A 24,799-nucleotide genomic window follows, 5' to 3' on the forward strand; every position below is an offset into this window, starting at 1 on the left:
GAACACTTTTTTCAGTTTGAACTCTCTTTGGATCTTAGTAACACATTTATTGAGGACCTGTTTTGGGCCAGGCCATGAGCTAAGTTCTGAATTTGCTAGATGAACTAAGATATGAACTTGCTAGATGCATGGATTATAGATGGATGGATGGATGGATGGATGGATATCCTACTTTGAAAGAGATCCTGGTTTGGTGGAGGTAAAATAAGTTAACTTCAATGCCACATGACGAGCACTAGTGGGGATTTTAATAGGTATGTCTAGAAAGATCAAGGAAGACCTTTATAGTGATGGCAGATTTGAATTGAGTTCTGTTTTGAAAGATCATGTGAGTTGAAAAGGCTGAAATGCAGCAGAAAGGCATTGCAAGACTGAATGATGCTGTGAGAGCAAAGCCCGCAGTGAATGTCAGGAACCTTCTGGGTGGCTGGCAACAAGCAGGGTGGGAGCAGGGTGGGTGGGGGGTGAGGTAGGTCTGGGGAGGTACAGGAGACCGGGAGCACCACAGCAGAGTTTGGACCTTTTCCTGTGAGACATGGTGAATCCCATGGTCATGTTTGCTTTTAGAAAAGAAAGGAATCTTAGGAGGAGAAGAAACTTGAAAATGGGAACATATTTTGGAAGTTCATGTCAGCAACCATAAGGGCCTGAACAAGCCATGGTGTTGGGGCAGTGAGTGGATCACAGAGTAAGTGCTTTTCAGGAGGTCAAACCAACAGAGCTTCTCACTCATTGAACGTGTAGAACAAAAGAAACGAATCAAGGATTTCTTCTGATTTCATTGAATGGGTGGCTGGTGATGCCATTTGAAAAAAACCACAGAGAGACAAATGATTTTGTCGCCAAATATAGGGCCCGGTGAGCTGCAAGTCTGAGAATCTTCTTTGTCTGAGATCAGACTTGCCTGGATTCCCCCCAAAGAGAGAGAGAACAGGAAGCTTCATGTAAAATAAGGCCTTTGAGAGACCCTTTCACTGAACTAAAATATGATGGGACACTAAGTCTTAAGAAGAGAAGGTTGCCCCTCCTCTGTTTTTTGCTGTGTTTTTGTCATTTTGAAGACTAATTTTTTGTTTTGGTTTGGTTTGTTTTCTCATCTATTCCCTGATCATATTTCAAGGTTTTGTTTTTACTCATCAGAATGACAGGAAGTTTTCAAAGTGTGTTTCCTTCAAGTTTGGCCTCAACCTTATTTTCAGGATTAGACGTTTGTTTTTCCATTTGCCTCCATGACAACCAAGCCCAGAATTCCTATATATAGTCATCCAGTGCCCATTGTCCCCCTGGCCATTGTATCATAATCTTGTGCATCCAGGCCAGAGAGCTCCACTGATGATGGAAGACGAGGAGGTGCTGGAGTCCTTGGCCTGGAGATTTTCAAGGCGTAATCAAAAGAAGGAAATAAAATAACGTGGCTGCCTCTGGAGATTTATGTTCCCCTTTAGACACTATCCAGAAGGAGTTGAAATGGCTTGTGTTCCATAGCTTAGTTTCTAATACAATTTTCTTTGGGAATGGCCCATAGAGAACATTTTTGAGACTCTTCAAAGGAAATGCTTGGAAAGTTGCGTCGATGATTTGTGGTTGGTGGTATCCTTCTGGATGCCAAGTTCTGCTCTGTGTTAGTAGCATGAAGTAAACAACAGGTACCTTGAGAAACAAAAGGATTAAATGGAGTTTCCAAAGGATTCAGATAGAACTCAAGAAAAATTATTAAATAAGTAAACTTTTGAATCTGTGTATCATCTTGACAACATACTGTTTAACATAAAATGATAGGCGATGGATGGATGGATAGATAGACAGGCAGACAGGCCTAGATTTAGGAAAGTTGTCCACAAATTCAATCCAGCAACATTCTCCTAAACACCTTTCTTCATGAAAGGACCAGGAGTCTCTGTGGCCGTAAAAGCACGTGAGGTACCGTTCTTGCCGATCTAAAATGTAAGTTCCACAAGGACCCTTGTTTTTTTTCACTGATGTATCCCAAGTGCTTCGAGGTGCCTGGCATGTAGATGCTTCTCAATAAGTATTTTCTAAATTAATGTAAAATTGGGGGCAAATACATAGATTGAAGCAGTAGAAACTCTCATTTGATGTAATCAATAGCCACCTTCTCAGTTACATTTGAAAGTTTCTAAAGGTAGGGAATCTTTTTTAAAATGCCTTAAGCATTTTACTTTCACTTAAGAAATTGATTTCTTCATCAGTATTGGGACATACGGTCAAGCTTATGTATCTGAGTCTGGGTCCTTTGATTGGAGTTCCCTAGTTCCTCTCTTACATAAACCACAGGCACCTACATTGTGTTATGTGCCAGTTCCAGATTCAGTTTCTTTTAAGTGGAGTGATAATTTAGACATTTGTGGAACAGTCTTAGAGCAGAGTCCTTCTAGATTTTTATGTTCTCAATCTTTTATAGTTGGTCCTGCCAAAACATAATTTGACAGAAATTTTTTTTTTAGCAACTTGACTTTATCAAGTCTTTTCAAAGCATTCAATGTAGCTTCATAGAAATGACACTTTATACCCATATTTCATCATGTTAAGTAATACTAATTAAATTGAACAAGCTCAGGAACAAATACAACAGGTACAAAGAAGTCTGGGGGAACGTGAAAGTGTAATGAGACCAGGATGGGAATCTAGATGCGTCTGTGTTGACGAAGCACAGAGGAGAGCAGATTCCTATCTGGACGGTTGGGGAAAATCGTCATAGAACAGGTGACATTTCAGCTGAGCTTTGAAGGATGGGTAGGTGTTTGCCAGCCAAAAAGAAGAGGAAGAGCACTTAGTAGCCCTGATCAAGGATTCCCAACGATGAAATAGGTAGAATGAGCAAGGAGTTGGGAACTAGCCAGAAGTGAGGCTGAAAATGGGCTCTGGGGCCGAACTGAAGAGCTCTGTGTACTGCACTAAGGAATCGAGACTTCACCTTTGGGCGCAGGGCCATCCTCCTATGGTAGCCACGTATGTGATGCATGCTACAGATCTGTGACGTGCACGCAGGCTGAACTAGAACAGACGTCAGAGGAAGGAAGACCACATAGGCTCTGAGAGCTGCGCCCACACGTTGTGAGGACCTGAGTGGACAATGGGAAGGGAAGACCTACAGGGGGAAACGATTGGAACCGAGTATGACACACGTCTCCAGGACGTGGCACTTGGCTGAAGCGCTGTCGCCACAGGGCAGTTTGGAGGAAGAATCTCACGGTATGAAGTTGGACGAACCGGTGAGCTGTTCACTGACATTCAGACATGTGGGCAAGGGCTCATAAGGGAAGTGTGGGCAGAGAGGAAGTCAGTCTTCAGCATGTTGGGTTTAAGGAGTCCGAATTTTTTTTCAGCTTTAGGTGAAGACTCAAATCAACTCAAAGCTCAGCTGGGTTTCCCATCGCAGCAGGGTTCTCTCTCCCCACCCAGATACCTGGGTCACTAGCACCCAGGTGAACACACTTGGACTATTTTTGTCCCCAGGCTCAAGTTTATTAGCAGTGGGGTGGTAGAAATTGCATGGCATTCCAAAAGTTTCCTGGCTGTTCACTCAAGTAGGTCTTTAACTGCCCTCATCATTGTTAGTGTGCCCTTCTCCAATTTTCTGTGATTTCTTGGCTGGAAATAGCGGGCTGTATTTCCAGCATATTTGGGTCTCACCCACACCCCCTCCATACTTTGGATATTTACAATATTTGTGGTTAAATTATCCACAGGTAATATTCTATTTCTGTTTCCTTTTGTACCAAACCTGAGCTGCTCAATCGCCTGCTTTTCTAAAGAAAACTACTATTCGTGCATTAGTTTGAACTTTCTGTGCTATGTTAGAAGATTTTAAATTCTCCCTCACGCAGTGTACCCCACTCTTGGGTGTACGTATTTTTCTGTTCAAACCCATCCTCTGATCTTCGTTCCTTTTCCCTGTTGGAATTAAGTCAGTTTTTTTTTCTCTTTTTTTTTTTTTTACAGTTTTTTTTGAGTTTATTTATTTTGAGAGAGAGAGAGAGAGAGAAAGAGCATAGGTTGGGGAGGGGCAGAGAGAGAGAAGGAGAGAGAAAATCCCTAGCGGGCTCCACACTGTCAGCCCAGAGCCCGACACGGGGCTTGATCGCATGAACCGTGAGATCATGTCTTGAGCTGAAACCAAGAGTCAGACGTTTAACCCACTGAGCCACTCGGGTGCCCCATGTCGCTTTTTCTCATGGTGATAAGAATGTAGTTACTTCATTTCTATTTATGACTTGAGGTGGAAGTGTTGGTGAATTGAACATTCCAGCGTCTTCATGTCTAGTGGTGATTTCATTAATGAACACACTAATACTAGTTATTAAAGGACATTCAAGTTTCTCTTCACATTCCCCTCGTCTCTCCGAGACCCACATTTCATCAGTCACTGCATACTGATTTTGCTTTTTCTCCACTAGTTCTTTGTGGATGCCTCTATGAAGACGTTTATTTTTTGCACGGAATCACAGTTATTTACATGTCTATCCGGGAGCCGCTTGAGGGCAGGAACCCAGTCCTACTGCCCCAGAACGGAGTCTCCTGTTGATTTTGATGTACAGTATATATTTGCGGACAAATGGATATAATTTAATCACTTGCCCCCCGACCCCCTCTACAGTTTGCTTCTCTAAAATCCTTTGTCTTTTATTTTCTCCTGGTACTCGGTTTGCACTGACCAAAGAGCCTGCCTCCCAAAGTCTGCATGAGAATCTAGCTCAAATGTAATTAAATGTCGTTGCTGGCACCAAGATTCTTCTGTGACTTTTTCACCTTCACTCACTTCCTCTCTGTGGAGCTGCAGAAAATTGAGAATTGATCGTCCTGTACAGCTTCCTTTTTGGATCGCTCAGTGCATAAGGGGGCTGTCCTCCGCGGCTCCTACAATTTACTGCCCAATTGATTCTTACTCTTCCTTGTGTCTCCCTTAATCTTGGAATAGTTAAATTCTCCCATTACTGTGCATTTGTTCTCCTTGCCTCTTTTGTTCCTTCAGTCAATGGGGTGAGCTTGCAAGACGTGAAGACCTGTGTTGTCACAACAGCTCTGCTCCCTCCCCTGCTACACCTGAGCTCTGGAAAGGGGCCCCTTGTGTCTTCCTTGGCTTTGAGTCCCTAGAGCCAGCACACAGCCTGGCACTGACAGGGTGCTGACCAAATGTGGGGAGCATCAGAATATTCAAGAAAGCTTCATTCCACTCCCAGAGTTGACTCGTTTGTCATCTGCCCTTATAAAATTACGTTTTTTGTGATCGTTTCTGTGCTGGCTAATTTCCGGAGAAAAAACAAGGAAAAAAAAAAAAAAAAACCTCTCGAACTGATAGTCACCTGGGTTTGGCTGGCATTGTGGGAGCTGGAGTATGGCAAGAAGAAATCTTCCGTTTCTCCAAGAACATGGCTATGTGAGAGGGGCGAGAGGTTTCATCTGGAACCCCACCCCCTCCCTGGTTTGAAATCCTGTCCCAGAAGCCCCGGAAAGTACCCGTCTCCCACCCATGTACATTTCTTTTTCCAGGCACATCCCACCTGAGGAATTTCAGAGCATTATTATTTGGGGGCAGTTTATCAAGCATCTAATGAAAGCATGACATTTGGGCTGGCTGGTTTCCCATCTGGGTATTTGCAGTGCTCTCCTGTGCCACCTGCTTGTAGAATTGCCTCCTGTGTGATCGCAGTGTTTTGTTTCTATAAAACGTCTTGAAGGTTTGGAGATTCTTTTTCTTTTCAACGAATGTTGCTTTATTTTTTTCCCCCATGTCCTCTGAAGTGCTTATTTTAGTGTTTCCTTTCACATCCAGTTTACTGTTATTTTCTATCCTGTTTTCATTTCTATCTGTTCTGAAATTATTTTCCCAAGTATTTCAATTTTTCTGTCACCTTTTCTCTCTCCTCTCTGCTACATATTTAGCGTTGATGGAACACTCTGATGTTCTTTCTCGTTCTTCTGACGTGCATCGTGGGACCTGAGGTCACCATTAGATATAGACGCCCGATGGGCAAGACTCAGATTTTAGAGTCAGACGAATCTTTGTCCAAATCCAACCTCTGCCTCTTACTAGCTGTATAACCAGCTGTGTCGACTACCTCATCGGTGAAATTGGGATGAGAACTCACACTGCACACCATCGTTGTGAGAATTAATTGCTGGCTGTTCAATAAATTCCAAACCCGTGTCTGTAAGCACCATGACCATCCACGCTAAAAGTCTAGTTTGATCCTGATTTTACAAAATAGAATTCTTTCCATGGATAGTTTACAAAATGGATAGCTAATGTGACTTAGATTTATTTTACACCTACAGCTGTACACTATGACGTAATTTCTAAAACTTTGCACATAAATAGAGTCACAGGTCAGAGAATTAAATTGAGAGACTACATATCTCCGGGTTGGGTCAGGAACATAGGGACCAGCATCATCTCTGCCATTGGTTCCATCATAAGTATTCCTGGCCATCCAGGTGACAAAGACGTAGCCTGGTTTAGTTTCCCACTGGATTTACACTCCTGTGGTTCTGCTGCCGTATTTCCCAGTGACCGCAAGCCCAGCTGTCTGAAGCACAGAGTGGTTTCACTTTCCATAAGCTTGGAATGAAGAAAACGGTCTTAATGATGATTTTTAACCTTGGTGATGTGCCCTTCAGTACTAACAATCTGTTTGCCTTTCTAACCTGGGCACAAAACGACCCTGTTCCTGCTCTTCAGGCTCTGCCTTGTGAACAAGCTGGAATTTTAGGTAGTTAGCAAGTGGGCTTTTTTAAGATGGGTGAAATCATACACGCTCGCGTCTTTGTCACTTTAGTGCCCAAAGTGCTAAAATTGTACATTATTCACAAACTCCCAAGTGAGAGAGAATGAGAGACATAGTATATCTTGGCACCAGAGAGGAAAGTAAAGCTCTAAGGAGACCCAAAACGTTGTAACCTAGGCTTTACTACAGATGCACCATAGGCGGTGAGGTTTTGCCTGTCTTTGTAAATGAACCACTTGTCCATCTGATTTTAGCCAGGCAAAAAGGAATTCATAGCATGATACATGAGGCTGTTCCTTTTGCCATTTAAGACGGAAGGGCGATGAGCCTCCCTTTCTTGGAATGCTTTTCCTACGACTTCTTGCATTTCTATTTCTTCAAGTTTCATATAACATATATATGCTGAAGTCAAAATTTAGAATTCGCTTTTTGGGATGGATGGAATAAAATGCAGTAGACCCTAGAGACAAGAAAAATGTGTTAAATCAAAGGAAACTCCCTTCCGTTGGACGGAGTCTCCCTAAGAGATTAGCGTAGGTGTTAAGTTGGGCTGGGTGGAAAGCAGGGGGAGATGAATTTACGTGGCCTGTTATCTGCTTGGGAAAAACTTACCTGTTTACGACTTCTGCTGTAAAGGGATTGACGTTGTCAGGGGTCTGTCTGTCTGTCTGATGTGACTAGCAGCTGACCGGCAGGACTTGCTGAGCTGGGTGCTGTGTCTTGTTGCTGGTGGCCGCTTTTTGAGAAACGGACTGTTCCTTGGGGTGTTTGTTTCTGGTCTCTGGGTAGATTTGCAGGTGGCAGACGGCTCACGGGCCGTGGACCTGGCTTTGGCCTTGCTGGGCACCGAATTCCAATCCCGCAGAGCAAAGAGCAAACGAGGAAGGATGGGCTTGTCGGGATGGTGGCTGGGCAATGCCCAACCTGAAGCTCAAGCCTGTGTTCACAGGAGAGGCGGAATGTGCCTCGTGCTTCACTGTGCGTGTATTTTAAGCAGAAACTAGTCTTGAGAGCTTAAATAGAAAACATCTCGAACAATCCATGAAATGGTAAACAAACCTGCTATTGAAAGAAAGAATGAGAAGTTGACAATTGGGGTATTGTGATCCTGAGTGGGTTCATCAGCTAAGGCTGAGGAATAAAGAAACCAGAGATAAAAGACTTGGGTAAAATGAATTCACTTGTGTCATTCCTTTCTTCCTTTGTCTTCGGTTTACACCTGGTAATGAACCCAAGGAGGCTCGGAGGTATTGTTCAAGTTTCCTTTTGTTTTATTTTTGTGTGTGTGGCAGGTTTGTTTACAATTTCCAAAGGGGTTTTTCTCAATCTTGAGGAATACAAATTGAGGAGGTGGGGGGAGAGGAGAGCAAGAAGGGAAGGTATTTGAGGATTTTGAAGACAGGAGGTGGCCTCACAATAAGGGAGGCTGCTCTGTTTTTGTTTTTCTTCTCCAAGAGGCCGACGGGATGGATGGACTCTGGTTTCATCCAATACGGGTTTTACAGAATTCCTCCACGTCCTGCCTCGGGGAATCGGGCTTTGGAAAATTAAGTGTCCATCAAATCAGGAGGAGGCTGGTACAGTTTCTATCCCCTTCCCCCCCTCGCCCCCCGCTTTTTGAAAGCCTTAAAAAAAAGAGCCCTTTGTTGTCTTTTCAAGGAAAGTTACACTGAAATTCATCTGTGCGGTATTCATGGACTTCATTTGTGCCAGTCATAGGCAGCCGTAGGTTCTGCGGGACAATGGTGTTGAATGCGTAGCCCCAACACTCAAAGCAGCGTGTTGGGAAAAGGTTCAAGACCTTTCTTTTACTCTCTCTCTTTCTCTCTCTCTATCTTTTTTAAGAAATGGAGATTTTCCCACCTCCCATCTAGATCAGATTTCTCCACCACATGCCATTGAAGCTTCTCAGGGCTAAGATTTATGCCTGTCATTTCCCGACATTTTCCTCCGAATTGCAAACTTTAAAATACCTTTTAGGGAAACTTATTTGGAGTTTCATTTTAATGGGATTTATGAATAAATCTCCATCTTAATGCTGACTAAGCTTTAAACATCCATTCCAGGAGAACACTATTAGATCTTTATATTTTAAATTTTAAATCATTTGACTGTGAAGGCATAAAACATTTTTATATTTGTGAGTACCATGTGCTCGAGCATTTCTGTTAAAGACCTTTTTTCCCCCCCTTGAATAATTCTGGGCTCCAGAGGAGGAGATATTGCATCAACTACTTTCCTTTCTCATGTGGATGCCTGTGTACCTTCTTGCATTTATTCCTCTCCCCTGCAAGGACAGGTATACTTTGGCAGCCTGTTGCCACGCTGCGATTTCCTTTTTAAAAACAGTTTATTTTCTTCCTTCACTTTGAAACCTTTAACCTCAGAGTTTTATTTTTAAATGCTGTGAGCCCTCAAAGTGCAATTAAAAGAAGTGATGCTTTCTTCCTACCTGCCTTTCCCCAGATCTGTGTTGTAGGATGTAAATGAAGATGAAAGACGGATCATAGTCCTCATCTTTAAAAAAAAAAAAAAATACTCCAGACTAATGTCGGGGCTTTCAAGTGTCAAACCTCTACTGTGTTCTCTGTGTCCGGTCTCGTTTTCCCCGTCTGTCCACAGACTCCTCCTACTCAGAACCTCCAGATGTTCAGCAGCAGTTGAACCACTACCAGTCCGCTGCCCTGGCAAGGAACAACAGCCGTGTTAGCCCCGTGCCTCTTTCTGGGGCCGCCGGGGGTGCTGAGCAGAAAACCGAAGCTGTTCTTCACTGCGAATTCTGTGAATTCTCCTCTGGCTACATCCAGAGCATCAGACGCCATTACAGGGACAAGCACGGCGGGAAGAAGCTCTTCAAGTGCAAAGACTGCTCCTTTTACACAGGCTTTAAGTAAGTGACATGAAGGGGCGCCTGGGTGGCGCAGTCGGTTAAGCGTCCGACTTCAACCAGGTCACGATCTCGCGGTCCGTGAGTTCGAGCCCCGCGTCGGGCTCTGGGCTGATGGCTCAGAGCCTGGAGCCTGTTTCCGATTCTGTGTCTCCCTCTCTCTCTGCCCCTCCCCCATTCATGCTCTGTCTCTCTCTGTCCCAAAAATAAATAAACGCTGAAAAAAAAAAAAAAAAATTTAAGTAAGTGACATGAAGAACAGCCCCGAAACACAAGGTGGCTGCGGCTGTTCCGCCCCTCACCACACTCTTCCCTACACTCTCCTACTTGGAGCTCAGGGGAGGCCCTGCCCGTGGGATGATACAGGCATTAGGTCCAATCTTCACAAAAGGAGGCTACTTCCAGAGGACTGCTTTGGGGTTTGTGAAAGGGGTTTGGGATGAAGAGCTCTATCAGAACAAACGGATTTAAAAATTAGAGCCAGTGGTCACCCAGGAAGTGTGAGTTTGCGGTAAGGGATTTCTCTGGCCCAGTGCATGAAGCAATGAGTGTTTTTCCCTCGGAGGACTATCCTCCCTTTTTTAAATTTGTCTTTGAAAAAAATATGTATATGTTTTTGAAAGCAAAGTGAAAGTCAAGAGAACCCAGCAATTGTGATTTCCCTGCTCCCCTTATAGAAGATTCGTATTTCTTAAGATCATATTGTTGAAAGACAGCCAGAGAATCAAGACTCCAGCACTGTGAAGACTAGAACTGAGCCAATTTTAGGGAGATGGTTCCAATCTGGAAAAAGATAATCCAAAGTCCCCTTTGCTCCTGTGTATAACAGAATTGGCGAACTCAAAGAATGGAGTGTGTCCAAGGGTGTAATCTAGACTCTTGTGATTTAATCTCATCCTGTGCAACACTGTTGAGGTTAGTGGTTACAAGTGGTTACCTTGGACTGCCTGGGTTTGAATCCCAGCTTTGCCACTGACTGGCTGTGTGACTTCGGACAAGTGCCTAAGCTTCTCTGTTCCTCCCGTTCCTTACCTGTGAAAAAAAGATAATAATACTACCTAACTTATAAGACTCATGTGAGGAATAAATGAACATTCTATCCAAAGCACTCAGAATAGTGCTGGCACAAAGGAAACACTAATAAGTGTTACAGTATCATGGAGAGCTATTCTAACAATATAATAGTAGGTGCTATGTTACAGATAGAGGCTGTTACTGTCTCTTCCTGTTGCAATTAAGACCAGAGCCTTCGGCCACTCTAGTACTCAATATAGATCCCAGACAACAAGGCGGGCGAAAGTGGGCTTCGTGGCCAAAGAAAAACATGAATTGGAAGAACAAGTCTCTTTTCCACCAACATCTTAGTTGGGGGATTTTTTGGAAAATGTGTTCTATCTCTGGCTATTAATTTGGTTCAGTTGTTTTTCAGATAAATATGCATGTGACCTTAGAAATGGGAAAAGGCTAAAGACCCAGATGACAAGGGCCCCCTGACAGGTGTACGTGTCTCCCTGGAGAGAAGTACTTGCATTAATAAGAAGGGGACCTTGCCCATTAAACTCTTGGTTTCGTCCATTTTTACGAGACATTTAAGGCTTTGTAAATGCGGCAGTTTTTAAGAGGATGGAGGGGAAGGCAACGATAATCCTTCCTTCACCCTTCAGGCTGTTACAACAGCCGTATTTGGTTTACCTGATCGTCTGCCGCCATGATGTCCCGGCCAACTTGCCCTCCCCACCCTTACCTGTGAAGAGTCACATGGACAGCCAGTCAATTAGCCTGATTCTAGTCCCTCTCCTTCCGAGTGTGATGAGAAATATGTTCTCATAGGGATTTTGGTTTTATATTTTTAATAGGCAACTTTTAATCTTGAAGACTAAAGTGTATGGGGAAATCCATTGCTTTTCAAACTAAGCTGTGAACCCAGCCAAGTGGCAAAACTTTCAAAAAGAAGTTACCGCTGCACGACAATGTTCAGTTGTCTGAGGAGTGACCAAGGAGCCTGTGGTCAGCAACATGATTAACGACTACGACTTTGGCCCCTCAAGCTGGGATGTCACACCCAGAGGCCCCATAGGAAGATAGCCAGCAGGGGATGTGTGGGTGACATGATCCCCTATCACACTCATTGCCTGTCCCCCACACCTCTCTCCCAGATCTGCTTTTACTATGCACGTGGAAGCCGGGCATTCGGCGGTTCCTGAGGAGGGCCCCAAAGATCTCCGCTGTCCTCTCTGCCTCTATCACACCAAATACAAACGCAACATGATCGACCACATCGTGCTGCACCGAGGTAACCTTCCTAAGTGGCGGTTTTCTTGGGGTACAGGGGTGAGGGTGGATTACAGGGACGCCCTCTCAGGGTGTCCTTGGCACCTTTTCCTTGGTCCCCTGTTCCTCACCTTCTCTCCAGGCAGGAAATCACGGGGACTGCCACAGTGACGGCCAACGGTAAAAACTCGTTCCTGCTGCGAGGATTTCCTCCCCATGGAGGGAGGCAAGGGTGCAGGGCTCTGCCATGCATGCTTCTCTGGGGCTTCTCAGCATCAGGGATTTTCACCTTGTCATTCCTCTGCCCTCACAACCTTGCTGAGGAAGGAGTGAATGAGAAACAGAATGGGCGGGTGAGGACTCATTTATAAAATGTGAAGAGCTGCTATATGGTTGTAAGCAATTCCCTGGAGGGAGACCAAAATGATGATTTCTGAAAAGCAGAATGCAGAGTTTCCCTTGAAATGGATGGAGAGAGAAAACTCTTAAAAATAAAAGTGGCCTGATATGTCTTAGAAATACCATAGGCTTCAGATTTAAATTCTGGTTTTAAAGCCTCTTGTATTCACCCGCTGTCTCGTCTATAAAAAGAGAGGACAGTCAAGCCTACGAAATAACGTGCAAAAGGTCTAGTGTGTTCCCTAGCGGAGGCATACCGGGTGTTCCGTAAATGTTGGTTCCTGTTGATAAACAGGGATATTTCTTTCAAGTCCTCTTTGGTTTTTCTTGCAGTTGAGTTTACTCTTGGCCAATTAAAACACTGTTAAACAACAGGCTTCCTCCGCATTGGAAGGAAAAATATGTTTATGTAAAAACTACTTTGTCCTAAAAAGATTCAACCCAGAGGTGGATGGAGAAAGATTACCGGAATACCGCTGATGTCTTGCTGTTTCCATCATCCACTGATCTTTCCATCTGTCCTTCGTTCCTTCCCTCCCTCCTCGTCTTCCTCTTCTTTCTTGTCTGCCTTCCTTCGCCTTTAACCTTTCAAGAAGCTTTTTACTCTTGGCCACAGGTGCCTCAAAAGCAGTGAGTGTCTTCTGCCATCCTGCTGAGATGTCACTCACCCTGAAATGCTGCATGTTTTCTGAGCATTTTCAAAGTTGCCCACATTTCCCCAGAGCCGCGGGCTTGGGCCACTGCATTTTGTGACACTTCGCCCATCTCTGCTGCGCGCCCCGCGGAAGGCCACCCTAACGAGACGTGAGGTCGCTGCTGGCCGGGACATCCGCCTGCAAGCGGGGAGAAACAGCATAGGAACATTAGGCGGGAATTCTTGGCCAGAGTGGTCCCACCCGGTGTTGCACCTGGGTCACCTGACTTCTGGTCCCCCGGCCCATGTGTCATGGTGGCTCTGTGACCCCTCCCAGTGTGGGGAGAGGCCGTGAGTAGTGTTGCTGCTGAGCAAACAGAAATGGGGAGGCCTCACTTCTGTGGCTGATTCCCTCTGGGTTCCCATCTTGCTGCCTGGCGGAGTCAGAGCTTCACTGTCTAGCGAGCTCAAGGGTTTTCCTTCCCTGAGCCGAGAATTCTAGAAAGCGGGTAGGGGGCAGAGGGCGTAAATGCTAACACTGCGAATGCTCCACTTGATGCTAAGTCACTCCTATCCAACGGCATCGTGAGGGCTAGTGCTATCACTTGTGTTCCCGCTCCACATGTGTGAAACAGGAAACTGACACAAGCCGCTTTTTCTTTGATTTGCTCTAGTTATTTGCGGTCACCTCACAAAGAGTTTAAGGTATCATAAAGGTGTTTGTGCAGCACTGTAGGATTAAAACAAATGGGGAGATCGGGGCAGAAGTGCAAAATAAGAAGCAACTGGAAAGTCCCCCGGAAGTAGGAAGAGGCTCCCCAAGAGCTTGGTGTCCAGCGTATGCCCTGAGGTGCTGTGCACCTGTCAACGGTGGGCTGTGGATTTACTTGGCTCTGAGGTTCCAGCCTCCCGCGGCAGAGAAGCAAATGGACTTAGAGTGCCTGTTAGACCTTTGAAATTTTGTTGGGGAGATTTCCAGGAATCCTCGACACTGAATCCGGAAGGAATTTCTCCAGTGGGGTCCCCTGAAGGGGACCACGTACGATAGAGGGTGTATCATCCCCACCACAAATACAGTGGTAAGTCCCTCAGGGACCATGAGGGCCAGGCTGTTGAGCTGGAGTCACTCAAGTGGTAACCGTGCAGCTGTGAGTCAGCTCCATCCTCCGATCCCGTGACCCATCCATCATACTGCCCGTCACTGGTTACATACGGTCTCTTCTGTTTATTTGTAGAGGTGACTTACAACAAAAGAGCCATCTACATATATAAATACCGTTCTTCTCAGGATCAGAAAGCGCCCAGTCTGGAATAAAGGAGTATCTGGGGATTGGTAGTGATAATGACAACATCAATAACCACAACAGTCACTATTACTGAGTGCTCACTAGTACCTAGTGCCGCGCCGAGTGATTTCAGTATGTTATTTGATGGAATTCTCACAAAACCCTCTGTGGTGGGCATTACTGCTATCCCTGATAACAAGGGGAAAAGGTTCAGAGAGGCGGAGAGTGACTCAAGATCCAAATGACTAATAAGTGACCCACCTGGGTTCTGAACCCAGGCTTGTCTGCCCCACAGCCCATGCCTGTAACCAGCAGGTCACTGTCTCATCCTTGGGAGGTTGGTCGGTGTCACCCGTTGAGCATTCTAGTGGCGGTGGCAGCTGGGTCTGAGGATGGAGTTCCCTGTGGGGCTGGAGGTCGGAGATGAGGACCACTGAACCACAGGCGGCAGGTGCCTCAGGACAGCCATGGCTGCCATCTGTGTCCTGGCCTGACTTCAGGGTCCCGTCTCAACTCAGAGTGGCATCTCAGTGGGACGCTGGTCTTGACAAGTCAAGAGACGGGGCTGGGCGTCTGCCTTGCAACTTCAGGGTGCGGCCGATCTCAAAGTAACAAGATGTGGTTCCTTCTGCACCTGTGCCCTCCTGGCTCTGCAGAGGAGTAAACATCTTTGGCCTCTGGGGCCTGCAGTAAGAGAGCTTTCTGAGGCCTTGGTTAATTAAAATACTTGGGACGAAAGGCAAGAAAAACAGCTTCTGAACTGGCCCTGGACTGAGATCCTGCTTGCAAGAATAGAGTTTCCTTAGCCTTTTATGCAGACATAATGATATATTTAAATAGGGAGGAAAGGGAGGAGAATCCATTTCACTCATGGGAAATCTGAATGGGCAGCGATCATGGGTTTATGTTGGCTGTGGCCAGAAAGAGCGTACTGTTTATCCATGCATTCAGCAAGCATTCATTACGTGCCACACTGTGCTGGGTTCGTGGGCAAGATGAGGTGTAGGAGGGCGGGTACCCGCCCTCCTCAAGGAAATGAAGCATGTGCTAGCGAGGGATGGGTATCTAGGAGATTCACTGCGGCAGGCGTATTTGTGTTCGGGGCAGTGAAACGTGGTGGAGGGTGGTTTTCAAACTGAGCCCTGATGACATTTCAGCAGGCAGAGAAGACTGAAGGTGGGGTATGTTGGTTTCCTGGGTGGCTTAAAACACCAGTGTACTCTCTTGCTGCTCTGGGGCCCAGAAGTCTGATCTCAAGTTGACAGACAGCAGGGCTGTGCTCCCTGTGAAGGCTCCAAACAAGAATCCTTCCTTGGCTCCGCCTGGCTTCCAGTGGCTCCCAACATCCTTGTCTTGTAGCTGCATCATTCCTTTCTCTGCATCTGTCTGCCCCTGACCTTCCCTGAGTGTGTTTCCTCTTCTTACAAGAACACTACTCCTTGAGCTCAGGGCCCACCCCAATCCACTATGACCTCCTCCTGACTAGTTACATCTGCAGAGACCTATCCCGCTAAGGTCACTTTCTGAGGTTCTAGGTGCACACACATTTCTGAGGGGCACTCTTTGACTTACTACATGGGGGAGGAGGAGGAAAAATTTCAACTGCTCAGGTAGGTGGAAACAAGATGTGTTGACAGAGTGGCATTAAGAATGTTCTGAGAGGGGCTGAAGGGAACAGGGGGCAAAGCTGACGTGCATTCTGGCCAAATTAGGTAGGGCTCGGATGCCAGTGTAGGAGTTTAAACTTCACTCAGTAGACAGATGGGAGTACCAATTTAGCAAAGATTGAAACAAAGCATTGGTAGACCCATTTCTTTGGGGAACTTGGGTGAGGTTAATTTGGTGAGATTGGCCATGATTGGAGCAGTTTAGAAAGGGAAAAAGTAAGCCCTGAGATTTTTGTTTGAAGGAAAATGTTGGTGGTAGGACTTTTCGGTGGGTCTTCATTCAAGGCAACAAATATTTATTGAACATTGACTATATGCTAGCATTCTTTTACGCTCTAGGGATACTGCCATGAAGAGTCAGTCAAGGTCTGTGCACCGAAGGAACTTGAACTTTAATGGGAAGAGAGACAATGAACAAGGGAAGAGATAGTTTCATGGGTACATTTCCACAGAGTTTCTCAGTTTCCCACCACGGGAAGCACGACCCTTTATGCATAGCTTTGCCTGCCTGCACCTTGCATTCCTAAGTGCACCCAGAAAATTGGGTACAGACTGAATTATAGGGATGAAACACAGTTTTCCCCGAGAAGTTTATTTATAATTATGGAACTGTGTAATCACTGGGGCTGGTCTCCAGTTGGCGTATTAGCTTAAAGTTTCTGTGTCCCAGCCTATAACCCCAGTACTGAGGCAAACACTGAATTTAACACTGAATCCTACAGGTGGGTGTCTTTTTGGAACAGAACTAATCTCCCCTAATTTATCTGATGTCTGTCATTTTTCTTGAAAAACAGAATACAGTGAGTTTGCCAATCTTTCATTTTATTTGTGAAAGTACACGTTCCATCCCCATCAAATACCTTTGCCTGTTGGAATTGGAGGTGCAGTTCCCAGCTTTCTCTAGCTTCACAGTGGTAGCCCAGCTAACGTCACATTTAATAACTCACCAGGAACCGTTGTCCTTATGTTTATGTGTATCCGTTTAGGGTTCTGTTTTGGAATGATTTTTTTTTAGAAACTCTTGTTATGTTTTTAATGGCTTTCTAGTACTGGGCTTTTATCTCTTGTTTGGCTGAGAGTAATGGGTGGGGCTTTGGTTTTGGCCCAAAGTGGGTCTCCGCCCTTTAGCACGATCATTTGCATACGGGTTTGTTGGAGTGAATGACTTCCAAATCTCTCCATGCTTCCTTTACACTTGGCAGGTTGTGGGGAGGAAACCCATGTGTGTTGTGGTCTGCCTTTCAGGAAGAATTTTTACTTGGTGATTCTGGACTCCACAGTGATGTGGTTTCTCTCTGTTTTGAACAGAAATGACCCTCCGCCCTCCTTGTAGTTGCAAATCTGCCGATTTTTCCACTGAGCACCATGGGAGTTGATGGCACACACTTCTAGGCTCTTTTGCACCTTAGTTCCCGCAGGCTTCCGTGTGGCATACTCTGGGGTCCAGCCTCTTGGGTTTTATGTCCAGCTGCAGCCCCAAGCGACTTTTGAGTAGGAAGAGATGAGAGACAGAATCTATCTTGTAGTCAAACTGGTGAAGTCATAATATTTTTGCAGCCAGCTCTGGAAGCTGAGTCACAATGAGTGTGATTCAAGCCTTGGTTTTTTTACTCAAGGTAATTTTGAGAGGTGTAAAGTCAAGAAAGGCCCACAGTTGTCGCTGCCCCCATAGGGGGAAAAAAAAAAGCCCTTAGCACTCAGCTTCTGTAGCCAAGACAGGGCTCCATCCATACCTGGAAACATTCCAGTCTCTAACTTTATGTCCTTTACTTGCCTCAATAATGAATAACCTCATTCAGAAAAAGGCCGGTGATTCGCCCGCCTTTCAAAGTCCGTCTGTCTTGTGTTTTATCTTGGTCATGTTAGCCATGTTTTTAGAAAGTGAAAAAAAAAATTAATGTCTTAGTAAAAGTCCATGTAAATAAGAGACTTGGGATGTTGGGAATGTGTTAGTTTGGAACTGGGAAGTCTTACGTTTCAGGGTAAGTGAGCAGGAAGTTTCCTATTATCTAATTCAGTAGATATTCGAAAGAAATTCAGATAGAGAGGGTTGCCTTAGAGATGAGTGTAGCTTTTGTATTCTTAAATGATTAGGGGGAAAAGCCTCATAAATACACCAAGTGCAGATCGGATGTTCCAGGAGGAGGGCACTGGCCAAGGTCAGGCAGGAGACCTGTGTTTCCAGGTCACAACTTGGTTCTGAGCTAGAAGAGTGACTCTGAGGAAGTAGTTCACCAGACCAGTCCTCAGTTTCCACATCAATAAACTAAAGATAATAAAACTGTCTTGGCAGAGTGTTACGAAGAGAAAAAGCAACAGTGAGGGTAGAGTGCCTGACGGTACTTGAAACCTAGTGGGCTCTTGGTAAATTGCCACAGTCATTTACGTGAGTTATTATTTAAACTCCAGAGTATTTTGGGTGCTCACGACTTTGTGTAAAATTCACTTAGACACACATAGTGAAATTGGAAATGGCCAAGAAAACTGACCAAGGTGGTAGAGGAATGGAAAGGGAGACCCATTAAAAAACAGGTCTGAAAGAAGAGATTATTTACAGGCAGAGGTGAAGCCTGGGGGCTGACTGCGTGGCTGTCTCCAAGGTGTTTGAGGCTTCGTTACGTTGAACATTATACCAGCCGTTGTCCAGCTCCACTGAGCTCAACGGAACCAGAGCCAGAGGCGGAGGGTAGACGTAGTAGAAATGACAAAATACATGAAGAGCAGAGCAGGGGGATGCATTCTCAAGGAAGGTGCCAGAAAAGTTTGTATCCGCACTTCCCATGAGCTCCTGAGGTGTGGGAGCTGGTCCCAGGGGTTCAGCCTGTACCCCTATCTCTTGCCGTGAGCACCGGCTTCCTCATGGTTTTTGTCCACGTGTGTCTTAACCCAGAGCAGCTGGAGGTGATGCTCAACACTTTGTATAAGAGCAAGAGCAGCGGTGCTCGACCGGAGTCCATCTTGCCTCCTCAGGGTGCGTTTGTCTGGAGGCATTTTTGATCGTCACTTCCGGGGAAGTGGGGGCGTGCTGGCATATGGTAGGTAGAGGCCAGGGATGCTGATAACTATTCTACAATGCATAGTCCAGCCCCCACAGTAAAGACTTATTTGGCCTCAAAATGTCAGTAGCGCTACTACCGAGAAACCCTGGACTCAAGGACTAGAACATCATAGCATGGGCTTTCTTAAGGCTCTGGCTGGCTCATGCCCGAGCATTTTTTCCCCCCGATTACACCAAATCATGGAACTGAATGGTTAGAAGACTGTTCAACGTTTGCTATTCTAAGAAAATGTGTGGATTACATTATAATCATGTGTTTCTTAGCTGTCTGCTCTAGTTTGGTTTAAAAATATTTATATTTCTAAATAAGCGACTGACTCTTTGTATAGGGAAAATAACATATGCATTAGAGCTCTGGGGAGTGAGCAGCAGACATCACCTTCCACGCTTCCTCTGGCCAGCTTTTTGCTGCCCAATTAATCGCTGTATTCAAGGACTCCCAAGGCAATGACCGCCCTGCAGTGAGAATGTGGTGGTGGGGACTAAGGCATGGCCTTGGGTGGGGAAAATTCCCCGGGGGTCAATGCAGGCCAGCAACAAAGGGAGGGAGGGCTCACAGGGAGAATCGCATCAGTGCACAAAACACTGATGCTCTGGAAGCACACAGCTACTCAGTGACGCTGAGAAGAAATCACGCTTTCTTGACTTAATAATACATTGCTGTTTCTAAATAATATAAGTATATGTTGTGTGCGTCCATTTGTAAACTTTCAGAGTCTTCTGAAATCCAGACACAGCATGAAAACACACGCTATATTTGATCCCTGCATAAATAGCACAGATTTTAATTTTATCCCAGTTATGGATATCTGGCGCGTGCACCGATACTCTGGGCAGACTGGTGTGAAATTTAATTTGAGCAGTTAAACACAAGGGTGAGAGAGTGCAAAATAAACAAGCGCACGCATTTCCAGCCCTACAGCATTTGGTATGTTAATGGGAAAAGCACCCAAATCCTCTCTCTCTTTTATTTTTTCCCTTGTGACAATCAGATTACAGATTGTCTGAAAAGGCACAAATCCTCCCTATCTCCCACGCCGCCCCCACCTCCCCCTGCATGTTGCCTGCAGCCATTTCATTTGTGAGCTCTTCCGTAGTTAGAGCTGGAGTTTTAGTGAATGAAAATGTACAGGTCCTTTGTTTTTAGATTTGTTTTTAGATTTGAGATCCCCTTGGTTTCAGGACAAGGAAAACAGTCTCCTTGAGAACGTCTTGGAAGGGGAAACAGGAGTGGAATTTGGAAATGGTAGGACATAAAGGATTTGCAGTTGGACAGGCAGGGATGCAGATCTCAGCTGGGCCAATGGCAACATTTGCGACCTCTGGAAAGTTACTCAAGAGCCCTGTTCCTCACTTTACTAATTTGCAAAAACAGGAGTAACTCCAGCCTAGTAGAGTTGCCTGGAAGGTGCACAGAGGCGGCACAGAGGTACTCGGGGGCCATCTGTCTTCTTCCTGCTTAGAGACATCTGTAGGTCCAGCCTAAATAGCCCTTGCTAAGGAACTGGGTTGTGCTCGTGGTTGCTGTCAGTAATCATTTATGTTGATAAAAATGGCAGCCACTTCTGTTCTTCTCCCCTCCTTTGACCACCTCCATGCAGGAGTTAGTGAGCACCTTCCAGCCTGCCCACCTCTCTGTAAAGATTCATTCTGGGTGTTAAGTACGCAGAGCTTTTGGCCACACAGGGCGCCTGGGTGGGTCAGTCGGTTGAACGTGTGACTTCAGCTCAGGTCATGGTCTCACGGTTCACGGGTTCAAGCCCCACATCGGGCTGTGCCAACAGCTCAGAGCCTGGAGCCCACTTTGGACTCGGTGTCTCCCTCTCTCTCAGCCCCTCCCCCGCTTGCTCGTGTATGCTCTCTCTCTCTCTCTCTCTCTCTCTCTATCTCAAAAGTAAGTAAACATTAAAAAAACAACACCACCTACTTGTGCCAGAGGAAGGTGCTGTTTGGGGAATTGAGGGAGGGGCAGCGCGCATGCGAGTTCAGACACGGACCCACGTGAAGCAGCAAAACTGGGTGCGTTTTTTCCTATATTCCAAAGAAAGAGCACGTGCTTACTTTCCCATCAGTAAAAATGTCCCCCTTTCCGTTCAATTTGTTTCCACAGAAGAGCGCGTCGTCCCCATTGAGGTGTGCCGTTCCAAACTGTCAAAATACTTGCAGGGAGTAGTTTTCCGCTGTGATAAGTGTACCTTCACCTGCTCCAGTGACGAGAGCCTCCAGCAACACATAGAAAAGCACAATGAACTGAAACCTTACAAATGCCAGCTCTGCTACTACGAGACCAAGCACACGGAGGAGCTGGACAGCCACCTTCGGGACGAGCATAAGGTACCTGCCCTTCCTGCCCCCGCCCCTCAGCATACGTGGGAGGTGGGGAGGGCGCCTGGCGGGGAGACAGAGCCGAGTTTAGTCACACCCACCGTGTGACTTGAGCCAAAATAATGTTTAAGGTGAGGTTCGGTGTTTTTGCTATGATGAAAGAAATACAGGGGCATTTTAGAGAATTGGAACACATAGATGGGGACAAGGAAAATCACCCCTCACGCTACCACCCAGATCCAACCGCGTAACATTTTCTGTCTCTTTGCCGCCCACCTTCCTTTGTTGCGCATCCTCCCGGCCACACCATACATGAAGTGTCGTGTCCTCGTCACATTTTTTTTTCTTGACGACCTAACAGGAATCATTTTTCCGTATTATTTTAAACGTATCGTCACAGGAGCTGACCAACTTTTTCTGTAAAGGACCAATAGTAAATATTTTAGGCTTCGCGAGCCAGATGGTCTTAGTGGCAACTCCTCAACTCTGCCCTTGTAGCAAAAAAGCAGCAACAGACAAGACAGAAGTGAATGGGCGTGATGGCCGGGTTCCAGTAAAACTGTATTTCTGGAAGTAAGCGGCGGCCTGCGCTATGGTTGCTGGCCCCTGTCCTGGTGGCTGTGCCACCTTGTCCCTCAACCATGTAGGCTGTTTCCAGTATTTTGCTAACTACAGAGATTTTCCAAGGCATTCGTATTCGTGTCTGAATGCTCTAAGGGCTGTAAAATACATGTTTTATTTGGGGAGGAGGATTGATAAAGAACAAATCCGTACAAGACCTAAAATAAGGGGTTTGTGAAAAACTTCTCTTCAGAGGTCTTCTGATCAAAAGGCAGAATCCTATAGGACAGCTTCAGAGGGCTTATTTGGCACATTTGGGAACGGAGAGCATTGCTTCTGGTTTCGTGTATTGCACAGAGTGCAGAGGAGTTAAGATTTGTATTTGTTTCACGAAAAAAAGCCTATTGGAATGTTTTCTAATTAACCAACACATCCAACAGATCAAGGGAGTGTTTACTTAAGGCGCAATGAGGATCGCTTTTGAGAGTTTCCTTTTTCTGTGATCTGTGTCCTCCTCTTCTCTGACCTTACAAGCCCACGTTATCAAGATGTTAGTCTGAATCATCCGCACCTGAGGGTCAGAATTTTTCTGTGGGGTGTTGAGAAAGAAGTCTGAGCTCTGTCCCCGACCCACAATGTAACGGTTTCATGGTCACTTTTCTGCTTTGGAATGCGTTCATTCTGTAAAGTGTCTGCCCAAAAACGAAAGCAGAGAAGAAAAGCTTGAATGGCCCTCACTGAAAAACTTTTTCATATCCTTCCTTATTCAAACTTCCTGGGCATTTCTGCCCCCCAAACTCAAAAGGAAAACTCACCCATTTCAAACCCAGCTCTCTACATTTATGCACATGGATCTTATTTATGTCACCACCTCAGATCTTTTTATTATAGCGTTCAGGCCTTTGGGCTGGTATTTTGGGAGAGAGCAGACCCGGAAGATAAATTCTTCTCTGGTGGTTACACACTTGCTGTGAGTCACCGGTGAGAAGGTTAGAACCATGCAGATGTGGAACCAGAGGCTTCCCGAGCAGACGCGGAAGGTTGGGCCTTCCGGGTACCCATCGGGGAAATGGGCTGCTCTGGAAAAGAGGGGCCCAATTTAGAGCCTTTGGAACCACACAGACGTGAGTCTGAATCTCGTCTCCACTATTTACTGTACAACTGCAGCCAGTCACTTCGGTTCTGTGTCTCTTCTCCGATTTCCACATAGGAATCGTTTTCCCTTTCCCAGAAGTTGTGTAGGTTCAGTCCTGCTCTCCCCGCACTGGAGAGCCAGCATGCTCCTCTCAGGAGCTGAGCTGTGGTACCCACCAGAAAGGCACTTCTATTCCCGAAGAACTAAAATGTATTTTAAACTCACTAATTATACCTTGTATCCTAGAAATGGTCTGTGATATTGTATTTTCACTATGCTTTTATAAAGCAGGATAGCAGTGCTGCTGAAACTGAAGTTTCGACTGGTAGGCAGTGACATACACTGGGTAAAAGTGGTCATTCATTGTGGTGACATCAGCATTTATGGAAGGAGTATAAGAGTGTCGATGTACAGCGTACCGAAGGGGAGTTTGCTAATAATTCAAATACAAAAGACAAGGACCATAAGGCAAGAACAAGAAATTCAAGAATTGGAAAGGAAGAAATGAAACCACTCTTGTTCACAGACAATGTGATCTTTGTACGTAGAAAATCCAAAGTAATCTATTTAAAAAGCTGCTAAGAATATTAACTTAGTTTAGCAGAGTTGTAGGATATAAGGTAAATATTTAAAAATCAATTCCACGTCTACATACTAGTAATGGAAATCTGAAAATGAAATTTTAAAAAGATCAATTTTGTTTACAATAACCTCAGAAAGAATATGTTTAAGAACAAATTCAACACAAGAACTATGAAAGCTGCACACTGAAAATTACAAAATGCTGTTGAGAGAAATAAAAGAAGTAAGTTAATGCAATATGTACCGTATTCCTGGATTAGAGGACTCCGTATCGGCAACTCTTCCCAAATCGATCTACTGATTCAGTGTAATCTCTGTCAAAATCTCTTTTCTTTGATAGAAACTGACAAACTGATACTAAAATGTAAATGCAAAGGACCTAGAATAGCCTGAACAGTGCGGAAAAAGAACAAAATTGGAAGACTTCGCCCTTCCTGATTTCAAAACTTAACCTTAAAGCTACAATACTCAGGAGCATCAGTGATGCCAGAAGTCCAGATATAAATCCTCATCTATGTGGTCAGTTGGTTTTTATCAAAGGTACCAAAGTAATAAGGAAAAGATGGTTCTTCAACAAACAGTGCTTGAATAGTTGGATTTCCACATACAAAACAATGATCGTTGACCCTTATGTCACTCCCAACACAAAAATTAAATCAAAATGGATCATAGACTTCCATGTATGAACTGAAACTATAAAACTTCTGGGAGAAAAAAAGTAGAAAATCTCCCTTGGGTTAGGGGAAATTTTCTTAGATATTATACAAAAGCTATGGACATTAAAAGAAAAAAAAATCGGTAAATTAGACGTCATCAAACGTAAATTTTTGCTCTTCAGAGACACTATTAAGAAAACAAAAAGGCAAGAAACAGATTGGAAGCAAATTGCAAAGTCACTTTCTGGCAAAGGATTTTAACCAAAATACACAAAGAACTTTTATAACTCAATAGTAAGAAGGTAATAATTCAATTAAGAATTAGAAAAAAATTTGAATAGACACTTAACCTGTGAGGATATACAAATGGCAAATGATCCCATGAAAAGACACTGAGTAAGATTCCTCATTAGGGAAATGCAGATGAGAACAACAGTAAGATACCACTACCTACCCACGAGAATGGCCAAAATTGAGACTGATAGTGCCAGGGATGCCTGGGTGGCTCAGTTGGTTAAGCATCCAGCTCTTGGTTTCCAGTCAGGTCATGATCTCAGGGTTTGTGAGATCGAGCCCCACATCAGGCTCTGTG

General features: G+C 45.1%; 1 protein-coding gene across 6 annotated transcripts in view; it reads left to right on the forward strand.

Moving 5' to 3' along the window:
- Window positions 1–24,799, forward strand: part of ZNF462 (zinc finger protein 462) — a 133,815-nt gene that overhangs the window by 92,069 nt on the left and 16,947 nt on the right. For all 6 annotated transcript variants that reach the window (XR_003964055.1, XM_030292733.1, XM_030292739.1 and 3 more), the window contains exons 8-10: window positions 9,369–9,636; window positions 11,790–11,926; window positions 21,059–21,282. Coding sequence is in view for 5 of the 6 variants with exons in the window: in XM_030292733.1 (XP_030148593.1) it covers window positions 9,369–9,636; window positions 11,790–11,926; window positions 21,059–21,282 (629 nt within the window). In the remaining variant the exon portion in view is untranslated. The remainder of the gene's footprint in view (window positions 1–9,368; window positions 9,637–11,789; window positions 11,927–21,058; window positions 21,283–24,799) is intronic.

This window comes from Lynx canadensis, chromosome D4, assembly GCF_007474595.2.
Source record: "Lynx canadensis isolate LIC74 chromosome D4, mLynCan4.pri.v2, whole genome shotgun sequence".
NCBI classification, from domain to species: Eukaryota; Metazoa; Chordata; class Mammalia; order Carnivora; family Felidae; genus Lynx; species Lynx canadensis.